A 23,035-nucleotide genomic window follows, 5' to 3' on the forward strand; every position below is an offset into this window, starting at 1 on the left:
CAATTTGTATTCAGAAAGGGCTTATTCATAGGTATATGCTTTTGTTCCGTCTTGCATGCCAACAGGCAATGTATAACGGATGCCTTAGCTACACACATAATAAATTATTATAAAATAATTTTATTGCAGTCTACAAAGAGATGTTACAGTGTCAAGTGTTTTTCTTCCCAGAATCAGAAAATGAACTTAAGTTTAATCTTATTTTTGAAATAAAGATTAACTTACTGAATTAATAAGCAAATCATAAAAGCAGTCAAATCAAATTTAATGACTTTGACTTTTATGCACTTTTGCATTCTTTAAATTAAAATAGTAGAGCACAATGAATAATCATTATGTAAAAATGTGGTTTTCTGAATTGGTTAATTTTACTGAAAATAAAAAACCAAAGCAAAATAACAATCATGGCAGCAATAGTGTTTTATTGCTGAATGAATCAGGGTTTTGGAAAGAATCAGTTGAATGAAAGATTTAATGACTCATAAAAACTTGTGTAAACTTGTGTCATATTAAAATGTATAAATGATTGGGTTGTATTTTTTTTAACTAGCTGCTTTGAATGCAGTGAGACTGCATGTGTGTATTATTGGGTAATTGTTTGATTAAAGGTTTGAGTTTTACATCAGCCCCAGAAAGCATTAATCAGGATAAACCCAGAGGAAACTACATTAAGTAAACAAGCCTGGAGGCTGTGAATTTCAACCATTACCAAACATTGTTTGTGATATTCGTGTAAAAGTATGATGAAGGTCAGCTGTCATTAATTACTCCTAAAAGTGTATTGTATTTAATCTAATATGCTGTATTTTTTACTTCTGTATATTTGTATTTTCTTCAAAAAGATAAAACAGCTGATATGCAGGCATTTATACTGTCAGTTGTTAAAAAGGTGTTATCTTTTGTTTAAGTGTAATGAGTTTCTGAGGAATGGGAAACCCGTTTGTGTGCCCTCAGTTGTGTTGGAACAATACCATAATATATTACCTGGCTCCCTATAATTGATTTTGATTGGTGAATTTTGGCAATCTGCATATTTTTTTGTACAATTACGAACAAACTACTTTACTTGTTCATATCATTCCACAGTCTCTTTCATCTCACATAATGAAATCATTTCAAACCAAACAATATTTCGTGTCCATTTATGTATTTGCTTAGTAGCTGTGTAATTAGCTGGATAATATACAGTGAGCCATTTAATATCGCAGAAGAATTTTCTTAAGGATGATAAAAACCCTTTTATTGGGGGGGGGGGGGGGGGTTATTCTGTGACAGTGACCAAACTGACTCTGCATGTCTTAGTATATATCAAAACATTTCTAGATTAAAATTTAGTTCCTTGCATTTATTCTTACAATTAAAAATATCTTATTTATTTGTTATATCACAAATTTATTGAAATACCAGAATGTCCTTCTCACCTCCTGAAGGACTAGTCAGGGAAGATAAACCATTTGTTCTCTACTTGTGAGTTTCTTTGTCTCTTGACCATGGCACACACACAGACAAAGCCAGCTTTAACAATCATCACAGTGACTGTCCTATGAATCAACTCACCACCGTTTACCTTGACTTTCCCTGATACTCTCATGTCTTTCCTCCTGAGAAGTGATAATGCATACCACTGTTTGGAACAAGAACATCCAGACTCTCACTGATGTAAGTGATGCAGATTCGAGTGACTCAAATCAAATTAAAAAATTCTGAGAAAACATCTGTTGTGACACATTTCTCTTCTAACTTTTACCTCAGTAAATAAGTCATCATCAAAAGTTTATCTTAGGCAGTGTTTACACCTGGTATTTAGATGTTGTTTTGTTAGTCCACTCACAAGTGGACAGTGCTAAATAAAGGTTCATAGTGTGAGCCCTCATTTGGTCAAATGCATACAAACAGCCACAACAAACAGCCTACTGACCTAATCCTTTAAACATTATGTAACATGTTGTTGAAGCATGCTAGACAGATGGGATTTTAACTTTGCTAGATGAAATCGTACATTTGGTTTGAAGGCGAAAAAAAATAAAGTTTACAATGTTCTCTTACCAGTCCTGATTCTAACACAGACCCACAATGTTTGGCACAGTTCTTAGGCTATCATAGCAGAAATGAAAGCTGCTGCTCTCCACATCATTTTCCAATGTCTCCTTGTGTTCATAAGTAAATTGCACCAGCCTATTTCACAATATTAGATCAAAAGATCAGAAAAGCCCATACATAGACCCTCCTCTCAAAGACACCAGGAAAGTGATTGAAAATGGACAAAAGAGACGAACTAAAACACCAAATATAAATGGAAATGTCTTCCTCATCTACTTGACCTTATATACTCCTTCTTCTATCTGAACTCCATGTGGCAAAAAATATTTCATATATTCAGGGCTTTAAGTGAGCAAGTCTGCTTTCATATGTACACTTCAGGCTGCTCCTTACACCACAATGCAACACAATTATGATGTCATCGCAGATCGTTATTCATTTATCCCCACCCTAAACAAGTCTATAATATATATATATATATATATATATATATATATATATATATATTATAGTATAGTATAGTATAATTTATTTTATTTATTTTTTATTTTTAGAACAGCCCAGGCATACCTATATACAAATTCGTAAGGGGAAAAAATGTAAACGATAAACTAACTGAATAGCTGATTCTAAGTGATCAAGGATTTAGGATGTTCCAGTTCAGCCCATTGCAAGGGTTCCGCGAATAGTGGGTACTCATGCAACATAATCAATGATGTGCATCAAACGCAGTCATGGACGGACCCTCGACTCCTCAATTTTGACTGAGGGAGCGAGTCTGTTTCATATGCACACTTCAGGTAGATCCATAGACCACAATGAGACAGAGGGAAGTCTGCGAGTGAAGGGCATAAAAAACGGACTGGAACTCAGCCCATGAGTTCGCCTACCATTGGTATGAGAGGAGCAAAGCTTTCACTCTCAACCAAACTAACATTACCAGCCAATAAAATGTTTCTGCTCTTATAAACATGAGATGCCCGTAATAGTATCCATTCACAGAGTCCCAGCCCTGATAAATGGAGGAGTGTGAAAAAAAGCTGCGAGGCGCAATGGTCAAAGATATCCATCTAATGCATATTTACGTAGAAAAACTAATTAAAAAGCAGTGGAGCTTTGTAAACAGCTCAGAGTAATCACGTCATCTCCATAAGATGAAAAAGGTCCTGTTCACACATGATCTCTTAAAGGGTTAGTTCACCCAGATAGCAAAATTATGTAATTAATAACTTACCCTTATGTTGTTCCAAACCCGTAAGTGTTGGAACACAGTTTAAGATATTTTAGATTTAGTCCGAGAGCTCTCAGTCCCTCCATTGAAGCTGTGAACGGTATACTGTCCATGTCCAGAAAGGTAAGAAAAACATCATCAAAGTAGTCCATGTGACATCAGAGGGTCAGTTAGAATTTTTTGAAGCATCGAAAATACATTCATAAATTCTAACTGACCATCTGATGTCACATGGACTACTTTGATGATGTTTTTCTTACCTTTCTGGACATGGACAGTATACCGTTCACAGCTTCAATGGAGGGACTGAGAGCTCTCGGACTAAATCTAAAATATCTTAAACTGTGTTCCAAAGATAAACGGAGGTCTTACGGGTTTGAAACAACATGAGGGTAAATTATTAATTACATAATTTTGCTATCTGGGTGAACTAACCCTTTAATGGTATCTTACCAGAGTATGTGAGCAGAGTGGAGTGGCAACAGTTTCCCCTCTGTGCTCCAAGCATTCAATAATCACTCCATTCCGGATTCACAATTTCCCGCTCCTCGCTCCACTGATCAGAAACACCGCTCCACCTTCACTCCGCAGCTAAATTGTTTCACTATGCTTAAAAAATCTAAGTAATGATATTAAATGAAAAATAAATGCATAATACTAGAAGAATAGTTTTAACATGTTTTATTGGAACAATACAATTAGCCCAAGTCCATATTAAATGATTGCTTAACCTGTTTAGCTTACATGTCTGTGCAACATCTCTCTCTACTTGGCGAAGCTGAGGGTAGTTATTTAAGAAACAGAAAGAATATGCTGTAACTTTTCAATTTTTCTTCATTCTTGAATGTATGCATGCAATCTGTACATTATGTGTGAGTTTGTGTGCTCTGTCTGTGTGCAGCAATGTAGCAGCACATTAGTTTTGAGCTGAAATGAACAAACTGTACAACTTACAGTTGTAAGTTGCTTTAACCTCCCGCACTCGTCCATTGCCATTTTAACCTTTGTATGTGACCCACATATCTGTCAAGCTAACTAATTATGTTTCATTCATGAGTTGGCATATTTTGTGCTTGTGACAGAGTGGTAGCGGAACGTTCTCAGAGCAAGTAAAAACCTCAATGCTCTGACTTTCAAAAAATCTGCTCCTAGTTCCAGGCAAAATTACACTCGCTCCACTCACATACTCTGTTACTTACGGGTAATTTACCAGTAAAGACTTTATTTGAAGAAGGGGCTAAACTCTGCATATGGTGTGAATTTGAATTGCTTAACGTTCATCTGCGGAAACAGAGAGCATTATCTCACTAGATTTGTTACAGAAATCGTTTATATACCTTTGCCAACACAGAATACATCAACCTGTTTCTAAATATGCCATTCATTGTACATCACAATTTCAAAATAAAAGTTTCTGAGTTTGCAAGTATAAAAACTGATTTAAACGTTGTTTAGTCTTGCTGTAAAGTGAAATGTCACCAGGCCGTTGGTGCCCTCTGCAGGTATTTGTTATCATTTATAATGTACTTAAAGTTGGTTATTCATATTGTGTATAGGCATATTACATTATGTATTTTAACAGTGTTGTTCAATAAAACAAATATTTTTTTTTAACAGTGTTGTTCAAATATTTTATTTGAGCCCATTATTATTGCCTTATCGGTAGTTTAATATATAGATACTCATATTAAAGCCTGCTTTTCACTTAGGTCTGTTTGTGTTGCTAAAAATATCAGATTACTCAGTTGTCAAAATAATCAGTAGAGTACTTGATTAGCAAAATTATCATTAGTTACAGTCCTAGATTAGTTAAAATATTTCAAAATAAAACTGCATTGTTTTCCTTTTTGTGATTAAAAGATGACACTGAAAATTTCTTAAAAATAGTATTAAAATATTGTCTCATTCTAGTGAACCAAGTATCTGTATCTTGTCTCATCTTGTGAGCTAAGTGTATTGTCACACCCCTAGTATCGATAAGCGGTGATATATCTCATAATTTTCCAAGTGTATAAAATAGCTTTCATTCTTCAGGTCGACCATATATTCATGAAAAAAAATCTATTTGAATAAGCAAAGCGATAACTTTGCCATTGTATCCTTTCAAATGTTAAAGTTGCAAGAGTCATTGCATGCTCAGTTTTATTTTTTATTTTTTTGCTTTAACCCCTGTATATTCCTTCCATTAATCCAGCACAAGAAATATACTCTTTATTATGTCTATTAAACAAATTTATGTAACTTATGATTTTTTTTCTTATTATTTTTCTTTACTTTCTGTATAGCAACTTATGCGAGAGCGCCAACAGATGGCCAGCCGTCCGTTTGCATCTGTTACAGTGGCACTTGATGCTCCAGAGGAAGAAGAGGAGCTTCTGCAGGGCCAGGTGGAGGTGGGTAACTTCAATCATAAGCTTGTAGATATTCAATAGTTATTTAACTATTATATTTGTATTGAAGCAATTAAAATTTGCATAAATAAGAACACCACCTCTGAAGCTTAAATTCAGCAATTAATGTTCTCTTACGAGAGCTCTCTCGTACTGCGTCTTAGCTAAGACGCTACGGGAAAAGTCTCTTTTCACGAAATACTGAAGCAAAAAATTATCCTTAATTTTGTATTTTTGTAAATTGCATTTGCAGCAGTACACAGCCATAGGCGAGACGGCTCGTTCGCTCATTTGCTTGTTCTGCGGCAACTGCACAGCCTATCGAGCGCGGGCTGATGCAACATCAGAACAATAAGGGCGCTTCGCGCCCTTCTTGCCACTTCCCGCCGAAACAGGTGTGGCCCAACCTATAAAAGGAGCTCGAAAGGGCTGACTCACCTGATTTTTCATCTCTTCAGCGAAGCTCACGCATCGCTGGATCACGGAGGAAGCAAGCGCCATCTGAGAAAGCATATCAGCAGGACGAGCCATTCTGAAGCTGCTGGCATCGCCGCCTTCCACTGCCGTTCCTGCTGCGCTATCCGGCGCCTATATCCTTTCAATTCTGTTATATCCAGCTGTTCTTATGTGTGTGTGTTCGCCCTGCGACACACACTCGTAAAAGAGCTCGCGTCTTTTTTAAGATGCCTTCCTGCGGCTCGTCAGAGCCCCACTCAGCGAGGGAGACCGGTACGTCATCTGTGTCTCCTGCCTGGGTGAAGATCATGCAGCGCTCGCTGACGGCGGATGCCCCCACTGCGAGCTGTTGCCATGGTGACTCGCCTGGCCTTTTTCTCTGAGCCTGCATTCTCCGCTGCGCTGAGGCGACGTAAAAGCATCGCTTCCTGCAGATTCCGGAACCGTCTTCAGCTCAACCGAGCTCGCCGATTCGCCCTGCTTCACCGGCCCCCCCTGCATCGCTTCCCAGTGGGCAGCGCCCGCTGTTTGCTGGCGCGTCGTCCGAGGAAGTCGATCTCAGGGCCGCATCGGGGGAAGAGGACACGCGCTCTCTGCTAGCTTCGGGCAGTGAGGGCTGGGCGAGCTCCGAGGATCTCGCGCCTTCTGCTCAGAAGCCCAGCAGACGAGCTGACATCGAGAAGGAGCCGGGGCGAATGCTCGTGTTGGCCGCTCGTGTTGGCCCCCCCTCTCGTTCCCGACTGGATGGTATTTCCCTTTCGGATGAGCATACTTCTCAAAGCCTGCCTCATTTCTTCCTGAGCTTCACGAAGAGGTGGCGAAGGCTTGGAACGCTCCATATTCAGCGCGAACTCGTTCGTCTTGTCTCACTAGCATTCTCCACACTGATGATGCTAAAAACAGGAACTACCAGTCACTTCCGCCGGTGGAACAGGCGATAGCGACGCACCTTTGTCCGCCCTCTGTTGGACGGCGGCAAAAGCGGTGTTGCCATCTAAAGCCTGCTGTGTGACACTGCGGCTGCACTACTCACAATGGCTGCTTCATCGAAGCGCAGGTGTACGAGTTCCGCTGTGGCCGAGCTCTCACCCAAGCGCGCCGCTGTTTCAGTTCCAGGATTTGTGACTGTCTCAGCGTTTTCTGTAACGCGCAAGCCTGCACAGTTGCCCGCTTGCCTGCACACAAAAGCCGTTATCACAACAGCTTCAGCAACGCAGCTCGAGACCCCCGTTCTCGCTCTACCGGCCGTCGCCCCGCGCCGCGGGGACCGCGGCAGAGGATTACGGTGAGGCCGGGAGCCCCGAAGCCATCCTAGGAAAGCCATCTATGCTGCATGACGCTGCGTCGCCACTACAGACGATGGCTGCTTCATCGAAGCGCCGGTGTACGAGTTCCGCTGTGGCCGGGCACTCACCTAAGCGCGCCGCTGTTTCAGTTCCAGAGATTGTGACTGTTTCAGCATCTTTTGCAATGCGCAAGCCTGTACGGTTGCCCGCTTGCCTCACGGCTACCCAGATATTTCGAAAAAGGTGTAATTTCTGGTGTCCCGGCCACGGCCGATGGTGCTATAAATGTAGTGACGATGCCCACTGCTCAGTGCCCATCTCCACATATAAGCACAGCCCTTCACACAGGGCTCGCGCCCATAAAAGCGACTCAAGTCGATCACGCGCACTACATAGTAGACGTGCCCACTCCTCAGTGCCCACAATCACTATGTCACGCGCGTCATGTGGTTTCTGTAAAAACGAAACCCGTGCACGTTCGTCCGGCCACGGCCGATGGTGCTATAAATGTAGTGACGATGCCCACTCCTCAGTGCCCATCTCCACATGTAAGCACAGCCCTGCACACAGGGCCTGCGCCCATAAAAGCGACTCAAGTCGATCGCGCACACTGCATAGTAAGCGTGCCCACCCCTCAGTGCCCACAATTACTATGTCACACGCGTCATGTGGTTTCTGTAAAAACAAAACCCGTGCACGCTCGTCCGGCCACGGCCGATGGTGCTATAAATGCAGTGACGATGCCCACTCCTCAGTGCCCATCTCCACATGTAAGCACAGCTCTGCACACAGGGCTCGCGCACATAAGATCGACACAGATCGGTCGAGCGCGCCGCATAGTAAACGTGCCCACTCCCCAGTGCCCACATACACTATGTCACATACGGCGCGTGGCTTCTGTAAAAACGAGGCCCGTGCATGTACGCTCTGCACAGGCAGACAGCGAGTTGAAAGTGGTAAATGTGCACATATGCAGCCCACAGTTACTCGCAGACATATCGAGTCCCACGGGACCTGCTCAGCCTTCCCCCAGTCGGTTAGCGCCGGGACGGGGTCGAGGAGGAGCGATCTGCCCGCTGTGATCAGCGCGCTCCCCGCCTCAAATGCGCAGCATACCCGAGCGCCGCCGTTGCCCGGTCAACAGAGCGCGCTTTGCATCCAGCCCTTAGCCATTCATGCAAATGCATGGTCAGCGCTTCCAGGGGTTTCGATTGGGTGCTAGGCATTATAAAGAGAGGCTACTCGCTACAGTTTTTTCGACGCCCTCCGCGCTTTCAGCGTGCGTCGAAACTACGGTCAAAACAGAAGTAGCACACGTACTTCGGGCCGAAATATAAAAACTTTTGAGCAAAGGGGCTGTAGAGCCTGTGTCTCAAGCTCAAAGCGAGGGGGGGCTGTACAGCAGATACTTTCTGGTGCCCAAGAGAGACGGGGGTCTCAGGCCCATACCGGATCTAAGACAGCTGAACAAGGCATTGATGAAACGCAGTTTCAAAATGCTTACGACCAGGAAACTCCTCGCGCAGATTCGCAGAGGGGACTGGTTCATGTCAATAGATCTGAGGGACGCATATTTTCAAATACAGATAGCGTCAAACCACAGGCGATATTTGAGATTCGCCTTCGAGGGCCAGGCATACCAGTTTACAGTCCTCTGTGGCTCCTCGTACGTTTACGAGGTGCATGGATGCAGCGCTCGCTCCTCTCAGACTCAGAGGCATGCGAGTGCTGGATTATTTGGACGACTGACTGGTTCTGGCCCGATCACGAGCGGAGCTCGTAGACCACAGGGCCGTTTTACTCGATCACCTCGAGAAGCTCGGCCTCAGTGTCAATTGGGCGAAGAGTTCGCTGAACCCCAGTCAGACAATTCTGTTTCTGGGTATAGTTCTGAACTCGTGTTCCATGACGGCGCGGCTGTCACCACAGCGCGTGATGGGCACTCAGATGGGAGTTCTTTCCACTGCGGCGCGACCGTGTCGCTCAAACACTGTCAGAAGATGCTGGGCCTCATGGCCTCAGCATCTCCGGCTCTGCAGCTGGGCCTGCTCCGCATGCGCCCCCTGCAGTTCTGGCTGAAGACGCGGGTGCCACGCAGAGCGTGGGCGTCTGGCCGTCTGCATCTCAAGGTCAATCAGAGCTGTGTCACAGCTCTGGCACCTTGGACAGCGAACGGCTGGTACCGATCAGGTGTAAGCCTGGGGACTTTCCCGAATGTGAAGATGGTGTCGACGGACGCCTCCACTTCGGGATGGGGAGCGCTGCTCGAGGGCAGACCGTCTTTTGGCCTATGGTCAGAACGGGAAAAGCTCCATCATATCAACTGTCTGGAAATGCTGGCAGTGGAGAACGCGCTGATGCGCTTTTGTCCCCAAATCAAGGATCACCACGTCTTAGTCCATTCGAGCAACATGTCTGTGGTGTCCTACATAAATCGCCAGGGCGGTCTCGGGTCCTGAAACCTGTACAGGCTAGCGGAACGCCTCCTGGCTTGGGCTTGTGCCTGGGTTACAGAATTTGGGTCCAGACAGGCTGTCCAGAGGCAATGTTCCTGCGGGCGAATGGTCTCTACACCCGCAAACAGTCCGGCTGTTGTGGGAGAGATTTGGCAGGGCGGAGGTGGACCTCTTCGCGTCCCACGAAAACGCTCACTGCCCGCGTTCTTTTCCAAGTCACGGGAATGGCCGTGCTGCCCGCTTTATGCTTTCCCTCCCGTCTCCCTCCTTCCGCAGGTGATAGAACGGGTGAGAGAAACGAGATGTTCAATACTGCTTGTAGCACCTCTTTGGAAGAACCAACCATGGTTCCCAGATTTGATGAAGTTAGCAGATGTCGCCCCGTGGCCAGTACCGTTGAGGAGGGACCTCCTCTCGCAGGCCAGGGGCTCGATTTGGCACCCTCAACCGGAGTTGTGGTCCCTCCATGTGTGGGCGCTCAACGGTTACCCGCTGATCTCGCAGTGGGAGTGCTGAATACCATCACTCAGGCTAGATACCATCACGCAAAGCGCCCTTATTTGTCTGATGTTGCATCAGCCCGCGCTCGATAGGCTGTGCAGTTGCCGCAGAACAAGCCAATGAGCGAACGAGCCGTCTCGCCTATGGCTGTGTACTGCTGCAAATGCGCTTTACAAAAATACAAAATTAAGGATAATTTTTAGCTTCAGTATTTCGTGAAAAGAGACTTTTCCCGTAGCGTCTTAGCTAAGACGCAGTACTCGTTCGCTCTTCTAGAGAGAACCGAGGTTATGTTTAGTAAACGAGTACGTTTTCTCATTTCTGTTTTAAGTATGAACATGTAGCAAAAGTAACACAGAACATTGTGACAAAAGGCTGGCAAAAGTTGTGAAAAGAGTAACTGTTAACAACATGCAGAAATTAAATGTATGATTATTGTCCAAAACTGGAACTACCTACAGTAGCTAAAGCACAATAAACTTGTTTAGCCTTTTCTAATGCCCATATTTACATAATCCATACTCTGATCTCATAAGACCAAGTCAGTCATTTTGGATCTAAAAGCATCCAAAATGGTGTGGCATGGCTGGGGGAGGAGTACAGTAAGAAGTGCCTGGTTCCCACAGTGAAGTTCTTATACAGGGATATCTAACTACTAGGGAGTGTGAGGGAGTTGTGCTTTATCAATGCTTTAATGAATGCAAACACCGTTGAGTGATGTAATAAAAAATCTTGAAACAGAAGAAGCTACCCTCTTCTCATTCCCTGCAATGTTAAGTATTTTTCAACATGAAAATTCTCGTGCTTGCGTGTCAGACAGATGGAAAACAGAGACAATAATCAGCACAAAAATAAATTATTGTGGTGAAATATCTGGTGTTGAAAGTTAAATTAAGGTTTAAAGGTCAACGTGCATTGCAAGTATTTTATTAGAGAAGGAACTGTAAGGGGATAACAGTGTGTAATTGAATATAAATATCAGACGCTGCAAAAGAGATGACAATAAGATGTGACTGTGGTCAAAGTGAATGTGTGTTCCTGCAGAACATTACTCTTACCTATTGTTTACAACTGAGTGATTTTATTTGTCTCTATCATCTTTATTATTATTTTAATTTTTAATGCAGAGATTTAAACTATATTCACCATGTACAATGCTTAAAAATGTATTAAAATACATTTATGTAAGGTTTTTAACAAATTATGGTTTGTGCCACTGCTGCACTAAACTAACAGTACTGGTGATTACCAAAATCACTTGGTAGTAAAAAAACGGCATGGTTTTGCAGCGTACAGTGTCACAAACAGAATGAGACGATCCACCGGAAAAAAGAATGAATGAAAGATAGTATATTTGAATTTTGGCGCTCCCTCCTGAGGGCTCGTGACAATCACAATAATCATTAGTTGCAGCCCTAATGACAATGACTATATACATTCTAGAGGTCTGCAAGCCCATTCGGGCCGGGCTCAGGCAATATATATATATTTTTTTTTTTACAGATTTGGCTCGAGTTGGGCTTGGGCTCATTTAGCTTCTCTCCTTTTATTGTGCCCATATATGCGCATAGCACACATAGGCTACTGTATGAAATACTGTTCTAATGATTATAGGCTATTTTAAATATTATATATCGCCTATGCAACCCATATACACAAGCATTAGCATACAGGTGAAAGTTGACCATGCAGAGCATCAGGGAGAAGTTGGAGCGTGGGGAGTTATTAAAAGTTCCCAATGCTTCGGGAAAAGCTGCATTTTGAAAGAGTTTATGATTCTGAATTATGATAAAAGATATCTGATTATGATAAAAGAGTTTTTGTTTTTAATATGTTTTATTTTGTTAATTACTAAAGCTTTCTATAGGTATATTTATCATGTCTGTGAGACAAGTATTCGCTGTGTTTCGGTTCTTTGTTGTGAAGCGTTCCTATTCAAGATGGCAAAAATTTTTGTTTTCTTTATTTTATAAAAGCACAACATTTTGAAAATAAAAGTAAAAAAATAAACAAAAAAAACTAAATAAAAGTAGACCCTTTACAGTTACGAATGATGAATTACTCTTGCCTTATGAGCAAAAATTACGGCGAACTACAGATAAATGCAAGTGATCACGCTGGCGCCTCCATGTTCTGCAAAGTGCTCATAGCTTCCACTCTCCACACAAACAATTGCATAGCCTATAGCGCACATTTATCTAGGTTTAACATTTAAACATTGTTATATGCTTGAACTGTTTTATTATATCTATAGATATTATTTTAGGCAAGTCGTAATGATTTGAGAAAGGTTAAATTGATCAAACATATATAATTAGCTTACTGGTCATTAGCTATTTTAAACTAAAATTTAATTTTAACGTACAAAAAATACTCCAAACGCTTTTCCAAATTAACTTAATAAAAAAAACTAAACTAAATATGAACTATTTTCAATAGCTAAAACAGTAGCATAAGCTGTTTTGGGAGAAGGGGCGGGCTCAGGTCAGGGCTTGGGCCTGAGCATCTCGGGCCAGGGCCGGGCTCAGGCCTAAATTTGAGGCCAGTGCAGGGCTCTAATACATTCCCCCAAGGTGAAAACCTTCCCATTAAAGATCAGCACATTTTAAGAAAAACCATGGAAACCATGAATCTGAAGCTCATTCAGAGGTTGATTAAACAACATCTGGTATAACAGTGTAGAATCCATTCAGCGTAATTGCATAATATACGGGTGAACATTGGCTCATTAGGCAGCAAGGCCAAAGATCAGGGCCATCATCACATTTATGCCTAAGCTGATTGGTAAGCACAGGCTGCGGATGGACGCCTTCACTGGCCCTGAGTGGTTCACTCACTCTGACTGTTGCAGTTAGAGTGGAAATGTTTGTAGTCCAAGGGCCCTATCATACATGCGGCTCAATACAGTGCTGGGTTTTTGCTAGTTTCAGCCTGATGCAGTTCTCATTTTCCTGTCCTGTGCTGCGTTGTTTAAATAGCAATTGTGCTCTCATGTGTGTGCTGGTCTAAAAACAAGGTGTGTTTAGGTGCATTGCTGCTGCGTTGCTATTTTGAGGAACTGAAAATGGACTCAAACCTGGTCTGAAGTCTGGCGCAATGTTTTTCCTTTGTTATTTAAAGAGTACATTAGTATATGCGGGTCCACAAAGCTCTTTGCTCATTATACACACAGGGATGCACAGCAGCACACAAGCTTGCCAAATATTAAAAAATAAAAGGATTACAATGCAAAAGAATATTACTGGATAGAATACATAAATATAAAAATGCCTACATGTTATTTTGGATAGTCATTTAATGTATAAGGATTAGGCTACCTATTTGCTCGTGCACAAGCATCTCAGTTTCTGTCTCTGCGCTTGCAAATTCCGCCGTGTAAATAGCAAATTCCTCATCGCACAAGTGCAACTGGCTCTTAAAGGGAATGGGAGATGAGACTCTGATTGGTTTATTGCATGCTACGCCCAATAAACACGCATTACTCATAAGGAGGATAGGGACAACCCGTTTAGACCATGCACCCGGTTGCCCTGACCATTTTCCCATCATTAAACTAGCAAAAGTGGATTCGGATACGCGTTGAGTGCACCTACGCCGTGCACTTTAGACAATGCATTTAGATTGTTAAAATAGGGCCCCAAGTATCTTCCTCATTGATAAAGTCAGCATTTGACTATTTTACAATACTTTTCTTTTCAAAGTGTTTAATTTCATTGGTACATGTTATAACAAGTTAAGGTGAAAAGATCACACACGTTCAGACTGGTATTACTTCAGCTTTACTTTGTCACTTTTCCTCATTTAACCAGACTATGATTGAAACTGATAGCATGCCAGTTGAATTGATTTAAAATATTTTGATGATATAGTGAGATTTCCTCTTCAAATTGGTCCTGTTAGAGTGGTTTTCACTTTTTCAAGAATCTTTTAAATGCCATCTGCAATCATTGACCTCTTGTAAAAGTCAAGCAAATGTTTGGCTGTCTGTTATTTATTGGACGGTTCCTTAATCTTGCGCTGCATACATCTGCATGGTGTGGCTGTGTAAGAAGAGTGTGTTGGAAAAGAGCTCTGGGAACATATGCATGGATGAGCAAATCTGGATGTGCTTTCAAAATACGCCCAAGCATGTCAGACTTTTTTAAATAGCTGCAATATAATTTGAATCATACTAGATAACTGCTAATTGCTGGAATAACATACTGAGTGCTAAGAGTGTGCTAGACCTGCTGTGCTCATTATCTAGACTGAAGCGTGTGAGAAACGTTCATTGACTGAGCTTTCCTTACTGTTACCTCTAGAACTCTTCAGGTGCAAACAACATCTGCTGCACCAGAGCAACTGTTCTCTGATTTTTTTTAATGAAATTAAATAGGAAAAAATACATAAATATATTATTTTAATAATTTTTTTTAATTAATAAATTAAATAAAATGTATAAATATAAATAATTTTTATTTAGATTATTTTATACCGTTATTTTATTATTTAAGACCATGATTATTCTAAATAGGAACATTGTATTTACAAATAAGCCCCTTAGCACTCAGTTTTTGATAACTTGTTGATTGAGATTTAAATCAAGAGTGTTAAATTATTTATGGATTTTATAGAAGTGTTCCACAATAGGATCTAACGACTTGCATGAAATATCAAGCAAGTTAATCACTGGCTGCCATTTGCTATGCTATTGTGCCACATCTGATTGCAGCAGGCTCTATGACCTTGTTGTATTATAAACAAGAGGTGAGACATTAGCATAAATCTTCACATCAGCATCCATATAACATCCATACAATGTAATAAAACTAATGAAGCTACAGCCCAGAGCACCTGCATTACGCCAAAAGCATATCTATTTTTTGTGAGGACTGATCGATTGCAGTCCAGTGTTTTTGTAATGCTGGGAGAAATTAATCAATTTCAGATGTAATGTTTTAATGTGCCGTATTTACCTTCAGTGGGTAATGTGGAGATAAAGACTATTTATGACACTTATGAGCTGTCTGACTGGGGAACGGCAACTATTATTAACACACGTGCAAAAACGCACGTACTCATTCACAAGCTTTAAAACATTAAAGGTGCAGGCTGCAACTTTTTTAGACACACAGTGCCATTTGGAATTTAGTATGATTTATGTTTTTAAAAGAAGTCTTTTATGCCCACAAAGGCTGTTTTTATTTATTTATTTTATATATAAAAATAATGTTTGTACTTTAATATTTTAAATGTAATTTATTGCTTTGATGGCACAGCTGAATTTTCAACATCTATTACTCCAGTCTTTTGATTTTTACACTATGATTTGCTGTTCAAGAAAAATTTCTTATTATTATCATTGTTGAAAACAATTTTGCTTCATTTTATGTGGACACTTTGATTAGAATTTCAGAAAGTAAAAAAAAAATATATATATTTTGTAACATTATAAATAGATAACTAGATAAATAGTACATAAAAATAGCACTGCAAACACTGCAAAAAACAATGCAAGATGGCAGGTAAAAACAAAAGAAGTGGTGATTCTTAATATAATTCATTAAATACTATATATATATATTTTTTTTTATTTTTATTTTTTTTTTATCGCCTATGTTATCCAACAAATCAACAGTCAAATTAACTTTGTTACCCAATATTATGTGTGTAATGTATGTCCGTTCTTATAAGAGCTTCATGCCAAGAGTGATGCCTTGGTTCCTGACAGGTTAACAACAAACTGTTGAAATCAATAAATCCTCCAGTCATTTATGAGGTTTGCATCTCTATTAGGATGCAGCCATAGAAGAACGTAAATGTAGGCAGTTCATAAAGTCCATGCCAATAGGTGTCAGTATACAGACCATGAGCACTGAAAAAAAAAAAAAAAAAAAAAGCAAGCCAGACCTGAAGTGCACCTGCAGTTTCCTTCAAAGCATCTAAAGCAAGGACACATACAATGAAAACTGTCTTTTCTGCGCATGAGCATTCTGTATATTTTTACGTTCCCCTCAGTGTTTAGGGGTCAGAAGGGGAAGTAACAAAAAGAAGAAAAAAAAGGTAATGAGGCAACGAAAAGCAAGAACACACTTCTATCCTCTGTCCCAGAGTGAAGATGACACCCGTTGATAGATATAAAATTTTATTTACAAGACAGAAAAGAATACAATATAAATGGGAGCAAAGGCTCAGGGGAGGGCAAGGCCTAAAATAACAAAAACTAGTTCACTAACTAATTTAAGAAAAAGCTCTAACTAACCTTAAAGAAAAAAAAGAAAAGGAATATACAGTCAACTTCCCTCACCTCCCTTGCTATACAAAAACAGAGGCAAAATACAGTAGAAAAAGAAAAAGGCACTCTCCCCCTACAGCATCCCTCTTAACACACAGACTAGTATTTAAAATCACTTGAGGCAAAAGAGCCACAATACCTTTTGCTCAATCACAAGCTAGAACAATGTCCATTAACAGTCCATGCAGTAACAAAATTAGCCACTGCTAAACACAACTATTATCTCTGCATGAAAAGCTAGTAAAAGGTTCAGTCTGGAGCAGGGAAGAAGTGTGTCCTCAAGAAAAGTCTGAACTGCCCTAATATCCTTTTGGTCTTCAGGCACCCTCTCACAAACGAGCTACAGGTGATGATGATGATTTGCCCTGAGGAGTAGCAGAGAGAGAAACGGAGAGACAGAGCAAAAGCAAACAGGGCATTCATCCATGCCAACACTGGTTAACGACAATGAAACCAATTCAAGAACAAAAAAAAAAATATGTTCTATTAAGTTTAGGTGTTGTTAGATTTTGTTTGTATTCTACTGTTTTCAGATGGAAAGATGGCTAATGATTGCTCTCAAATTGGTAGTTTTACTGTTTTATGCCTATATACATAAAAATAAAAAAATAAAAAAACACCTTATTTCTGAAGCTGCTTTAATATTAGTCTGTTCCTTGAGTTAACACCTCTCTTTCTCTCTGCTAGGCATCAGTAATTCGCTGTACTCTGGCCAAATGTGCTGTTGATATTAGGTAGCTGAGAGTGGTGGGAGCGATCAGGGAGATGACAACAGTAGCCCACTGAGCAGGGACCCAAACATCTGTTCTGTGAGCTGCCTGTCTCTGGACTGCTCTTATCAAAACAATCTCAGCTGTTCAAATACACAGCAGTCTCAGTGCCAACTCTCATGAGTCAAAAAAAAAAAACAGATCTACCCCATTCTCCTCTCTATTTCTGTCTGTCATGTCTTGCTCTTCAGCAGAAAGTGGTGGATGACATTAAAGGACACTGACATTCTCTACACACTTTCTCTCTTTCGCCCTGTAGGCAGATCTTCAGTCTTTAATTAATTCAGAATACAGAGAAATCTCACATAAAATATCAGGAAATGACAACAGCATTTAAATAAAGGAGTGAATTCCCTATTTTATCGCTTTATTGTGTATATGGAACAGAACTCACTTATTGATTCAAATTTTTGGGTGTCAATTCGGTTGTAGAATGCAGTTGTCACTCTCGTAAATGAATGAAAAAATAAATTATTTATTTTTCTTGTGTGTGTGGGAGGGACATGGTGGGGCTTATTTTCTTGTAAATTGTTTTTTTTTTTTTTTTTGGTGTTGTTCTCATTTTGTGTGGTTTTTTTATTATTATTATTATTTTTTGTTTGTTTTTTTTTGTTTTTTTTGGTTTGGGTTTTTGATTTTTGTTGTTGGTTTGTTTTTGTTTTGATAAGGCTTGTTGATTTTTTTTCTTTATCTTTTTGTTTGGTTTCATTTAGTTGCTATTTTTTCATCTGCCAGGAACAGGGCCATTAAAGTGCCCCTATTATGCCATTTTTAAAGGTTGCTAATATTGTTCTATGAGTCTCCTAAAACAGGTTTACATGCATGCAAGGTCAAAAAACGTTAGTTTTCTCAGAAAATACCTCATTTCTAAATGATTTATAAATGACTCGTGCGAAGCAGTTAAAAGAATCAGTCTCTCTAAACCCCTCATTTCCAGTATCCTTCAATGCTATGATTGGTCTGATGGAGCAGTCCTCTGTGGTTGGTCAAGAGCCGTAGAGAGATCTCTCTATGGCTCTGGATTGGTCTACTGCATACAGTGCGTGTCAGAAACGAAACGTCAATTGCCATGACAGAATGACTGCCCTGTAGACTTGTCAATACATAGAAAAGATGGTATGGATTGTAGCTTACCAACTCGAGCCGAAGTCTGATGATGAAATGGCTGATAGACAAGAGACTGATTCACAAGCGCGACTGGAGCAGGAAATTTTTCAGTGATGAGTGTCAAGTGTTGACATGTTTGTGGTAATTATAAGATGTGATCAAACAAACTCTTACATTGTAGGATACAGCGTCTTCTCGAAATGATGTTAACCACACATAAATGTTACTGTGTTTGTGGGCAGGCAATTTGGCGACCTTAAAAGTGGGCGGACATTATGCAAATGTGTTACTTCGTGACGTAGAGCCATAACGGAATAAGATTCAAATTTTTGACTACTCATTTAGGCGATTGTGAGCTGACCCTTTGTTTTGGACAGACAATAACTATCCATCGTTCACTGTCAGCTTCACAACTTTGCAAATAGTTTGTTTACATACAGCTACATGATACACTTGATGAAAGGTAATAGTCAGGAAGGCATAATATGGGCACTTTAACACTTTGACTATGTTGCATTTTCAAAACATTATTTGTTTGAGTGGTTTGACAATAGGCAGTTAGTTAATAGGCACACAGAAGTGGCACATTTCACCTTGGAACAGCCATGTAGTAAAATCTATGATATCAGCAGACAAGGGGAGGTTCATCTGTTTGGTTTTTCCATCTCACATTTCACAGTTTTTGGACACTTCAATCAAAGCTAGTCCTATGCAAGCTCCAAATAAAACTAAGCTCTGCATTTCTAATGTGCATTTTGTCTGGGTGCTGATTTCTGTCACCTCTCATCTCTGTGCAAAACATCTTCTAGATCGATGATCCATGAATGGTTTTTATGAGCCGTCCATAAATCCTACAGCTGCCCCAGAGCACAACCACACTCAGAGCAACACTGAGTACAAGTAGTAATTTCAGTGGGAATTGGTCATTGTCATATTTAACAGCGTACTTGTATTTTCCTTGGAATGACCCAGAGCGAAACACACACATTTAATTTGCTTGATCAAATCTGGCGTCAGTCTTCTAAACTAAATTACAGGCTGAACAACTCGGTTTGCCATTTGACCTATAGTTAATCCTTGACTACATCACTTAACCCTTATTTCTAGGTTAACAAATGTCAATCTTAATAGACTTAACCAAAACTCAAAACCCTATTTAACTGATCCTCAACCTGAACCTTGACCCAAGTCATTCATGGTCCCTTCAGGTCAATGTGCCCTTTGGAGAACATTTCACCTCCATTTGGATTCTTCTTAATCAAACCCAATATTGGTGTCAAAAGGCAAGGCTCATAAAAGTGCAGACACAGATCACAGTCTATTATTCATATCAGCATTGTTTTGTCTGCATTCTCTTCCCTGTTTCCACTCAGCAGTTTTGCTGCTCTGAGAGATATTTGTTTTTTGCCCGTCTCATGTTCAGCTGATCCTGCATGTTACTGTAAAACAGACATTGCTCAGCTGCACAAGCCAGATAAATCTAAACCAGATGTTCTCTTGGGCTACAAAAGATTGACAGGTGAAACTAAATAGCCTCTCGGTCTGTTGTCCCTCCAGAACAGCAGGTTAACAAGTCAACATATGCTTGTACGGTACAAGGTGACAGAAGATTTTATTTCACATTAATGACAAGGATAAGAGGATGTTGACAGAAAGTTTGTGAACATAATCAAATATATACAGATATCCTCTACCTGCTTTTTATGAAAGGAAGATGGGATAAGTGTTTTTGTCATTCATATACAGTTAGGTCCATATATACGTAGACTCTGACACAATTTTAATAATTTTGTCTCTGTATGGCAGCAGAATATGATTAAACATCAATATGAAATGAAGTGCAGACTTTAAGCTTTAATTTAAGGTATTGAACAATATTACATAAAAAGCTTAGGAATTACAACCATTTTTATACACATTCCTCCCATTTTAAGGGGCTCAAATGTAATTGGACAAGTAAATATCATAAATAAAATGTACATTTTTTATATTTTGTTTAGAATCCTTTGCAGGCAGTGACTGCCTTAAGTCTGGAACTCATGTACATTAGAGGGTGACACGGGAGTGGATTTTCAAATCTGTCCTGTCCCTCTCCCCCAAAAAAAATCCCATCCCGTCCCAATCCCACAAAAAAAGTGGGGGGAAAATCCCGTCCTGTTCAATCCCGGAAGAATGAATCCCATTCCCGCCCACTCCCGGATTGTATATTTTTTGGCTGGAATCTAAAAAAAAGAAAATACAGTAGGCTACAGATTACAGCATGCCAACTTTAGTAAAATAAAAATGTTAAAATGTGTGTGTGTGTGTATATATATATATATATATATATATATATATATATATATATATATATATATATATATACACATTGCACACACATTAACTTTCATGTAAATCATCCATGCTAACCTGGGTCACGCTCAAATTCACATGACCCAGACGGCAGAAACTGCATCTTGTTTGCTTTAGCCTAATTATTTTACAGAAGCACTGCGTTTCGTTGTTATTTGGAGTGCACACAAATAAAAGTCAAAAGATTGATTACTTTTATCTGTATGACCAAAAATGACGGAGTATTTTGACAGCAATTCCCTCTGCTCTGAGCATTTTATAATCTCTCCGCTCCGTGCTCACTGGTACCAGAAACACCGCTCCGCCTTCACTCCGTGAATAAAGTATTTCAGTGTATTTCATTGTTATGTTCATAACGAAGCCTATATTAAAATAAAAATAAAATAACAGGAGAGTTTCAAAGTTGCTTAGGCTATTGTGTGCAAACTTTTTTTATCCTTACCACAAGCCAAACTATTAACATTGTCAGCATTAAAAGGTATAATTGCTGCATTCTGCTGTGAAAATTTTAATGCATTTCTTACAGATTTCTGCTTATTCAAAATCAGAGACAGATGAAGTAACACTGTAAGATTACTTTTTTAAATGCATTACTGGGAAAGCGACTGCGTATGAATGTGCTGAATCGGTTTAAATTATGCTTTAACCCGAAAATATTCAGTAAAAACAGACAAACTCCTTGAGAACTAGCCAGTAACTTCTTGCTCGGTTATTGCCGTCATTATAACCTTCTGATTGGAGAGATCCAATTGTACTCGTGATGAAGCGGTCTTGGAGCGAGTGAGAACCACGGCACTCCGACTTTTAAAAAATCTGCTCCTCGCTCCAGTCAGAATCACACCGTTCCTCTCACATACTCTTGTCGGGTGAATGCGGCGCTCAGAAAAACAACAGGTCAAAGCAGCGTGTGAATGAAACATTTAAAAGCACATGTGAATGAGAGAGTAACTCTAGCGCTGAGTTAACACTGCTGTGAATGATGTGGTGTTGTACAGTATATGACGGAGGCGCCAGAACTGCAGCTGATAGAATGAGTGCTGCAGCACGATACTACATTTCTTCAAAAGCACATTTTTATTGTCCACGATCAAAAATCTTCATATCGCCCACCCCTAGTTTATAGTTTATTTATATAAAAGGTAGGCTATATTTGTGTATAAAGTTGGGGATTCAAGTGTATTCCTGGTCCCGCCCACTTCGGCTGACATTTTTTTCCCGTCCCAATTGATTAATAGTGATTTTGTTCCCAATCACGCGGGATTCCCGTGAGCCACAGAAATCCCGAAAAAATGTCAGCCTCTAATGTACATCACCAGAAACTGGGTTTTCTCCTTTGTGATGCTTTGCTAGACCTACTGCAGCTGACTTCCGTTGTTGTTTGTTTGTGGTTCTTTCTGCCTTTAGATTTGTCTTCAGTGAGTGAAATGCTTGCTCAATTGACAATTCTCAAGATTGACTTGGCCATTGCAGATTAATATACTTTTTACCTTTAATAACACCTGGTTTGCTTTTGCTGTATGTTTTGAGTCATTGTCCATTTGTGCTATGAAGAGCCTACCAATCAACTTTGCACTATTTGACTGAATCTGGGAAGAGAGTATATTCTTGTAAATTTCAGAATTCTTCCAACTGCTTCTGTCTTCTGACACATCATCAATAAACACCAGTAACTCAGTGCCATTGGAAGCCATGCATGCCCGTGCAATCACACTGCTCCACCATGTTTCACAGATGTTGTTGTATGCTTTGGATAATGAACTGTTCCAAGCCATCTCCATGATTTTTACTTCCTGTCATTCCGGTACAAGTTAATCTTAATTTCAGCCATCCAAAGAATACTTTTGCAGAAGTGGTTTGGCTTTTTTTTTTTGGCAGTCTAATCCGGTCTTGTTCGCACATTGCAACAAGCCATATTTGCTCTCGTGAAGTCTACTCTTGATTTTAGACTTTGACAGTGACACACCTACCTCCTGGAGAGTGTTCTTCACTTGGCTGGATTTTGTGAAAGGTTTTTTTTTAACATGGAGAGGATTCTCTGATCATTTCACCACTGTTATCTTCTGTGAATGTTTAGGCCTTTTTATGATGCAGAGTGCATCCTTTCTCAGAATATACCATACTATTAATTTGGCTACTCCGAATGTTCCTACTATCTCTCTGATGGATTTAGTT

At 40.2% G+C, this 23,035-nt stretch overlaps 1 protein-coding gene across 1 annotated transcript in view; it reads left to right on the top strand.

The window, feature by feature from the left end:
• The window catches only part of atrnl1a (attractin-like 1a), a 375,666-nt gene that overhangs the window by 294,137 nt on the left and 58,494 nt on the right, over positions 1 to 23,035 (top strand). The window contains exon 28 of the mRNA XM_059566501.1: positions 5,557 to 5,664. Within this exon, the coding sequence (XP_059422484.1) occupies positions 5,557 to 5,664 (108 nt within the window). The remainder of the gene's footprint in view (positions 1 to 5,556; positions 5,665 to 23,035) is intronic.

This window comes from Carassius carassius, chromosome 14 (assembly GCF_963082965.1).
Source record: "Carassius carassius chromosome 14, fCarCar2.1, whole genome shotgun sequence".
Classification (NCBI taxonomy): domain Eukaryota; kingdom Metazoa; phylum Chordata; class Actinopteri; order Cypriniformes; family Cyprinidae; genus Carassius; species Carassius carassius.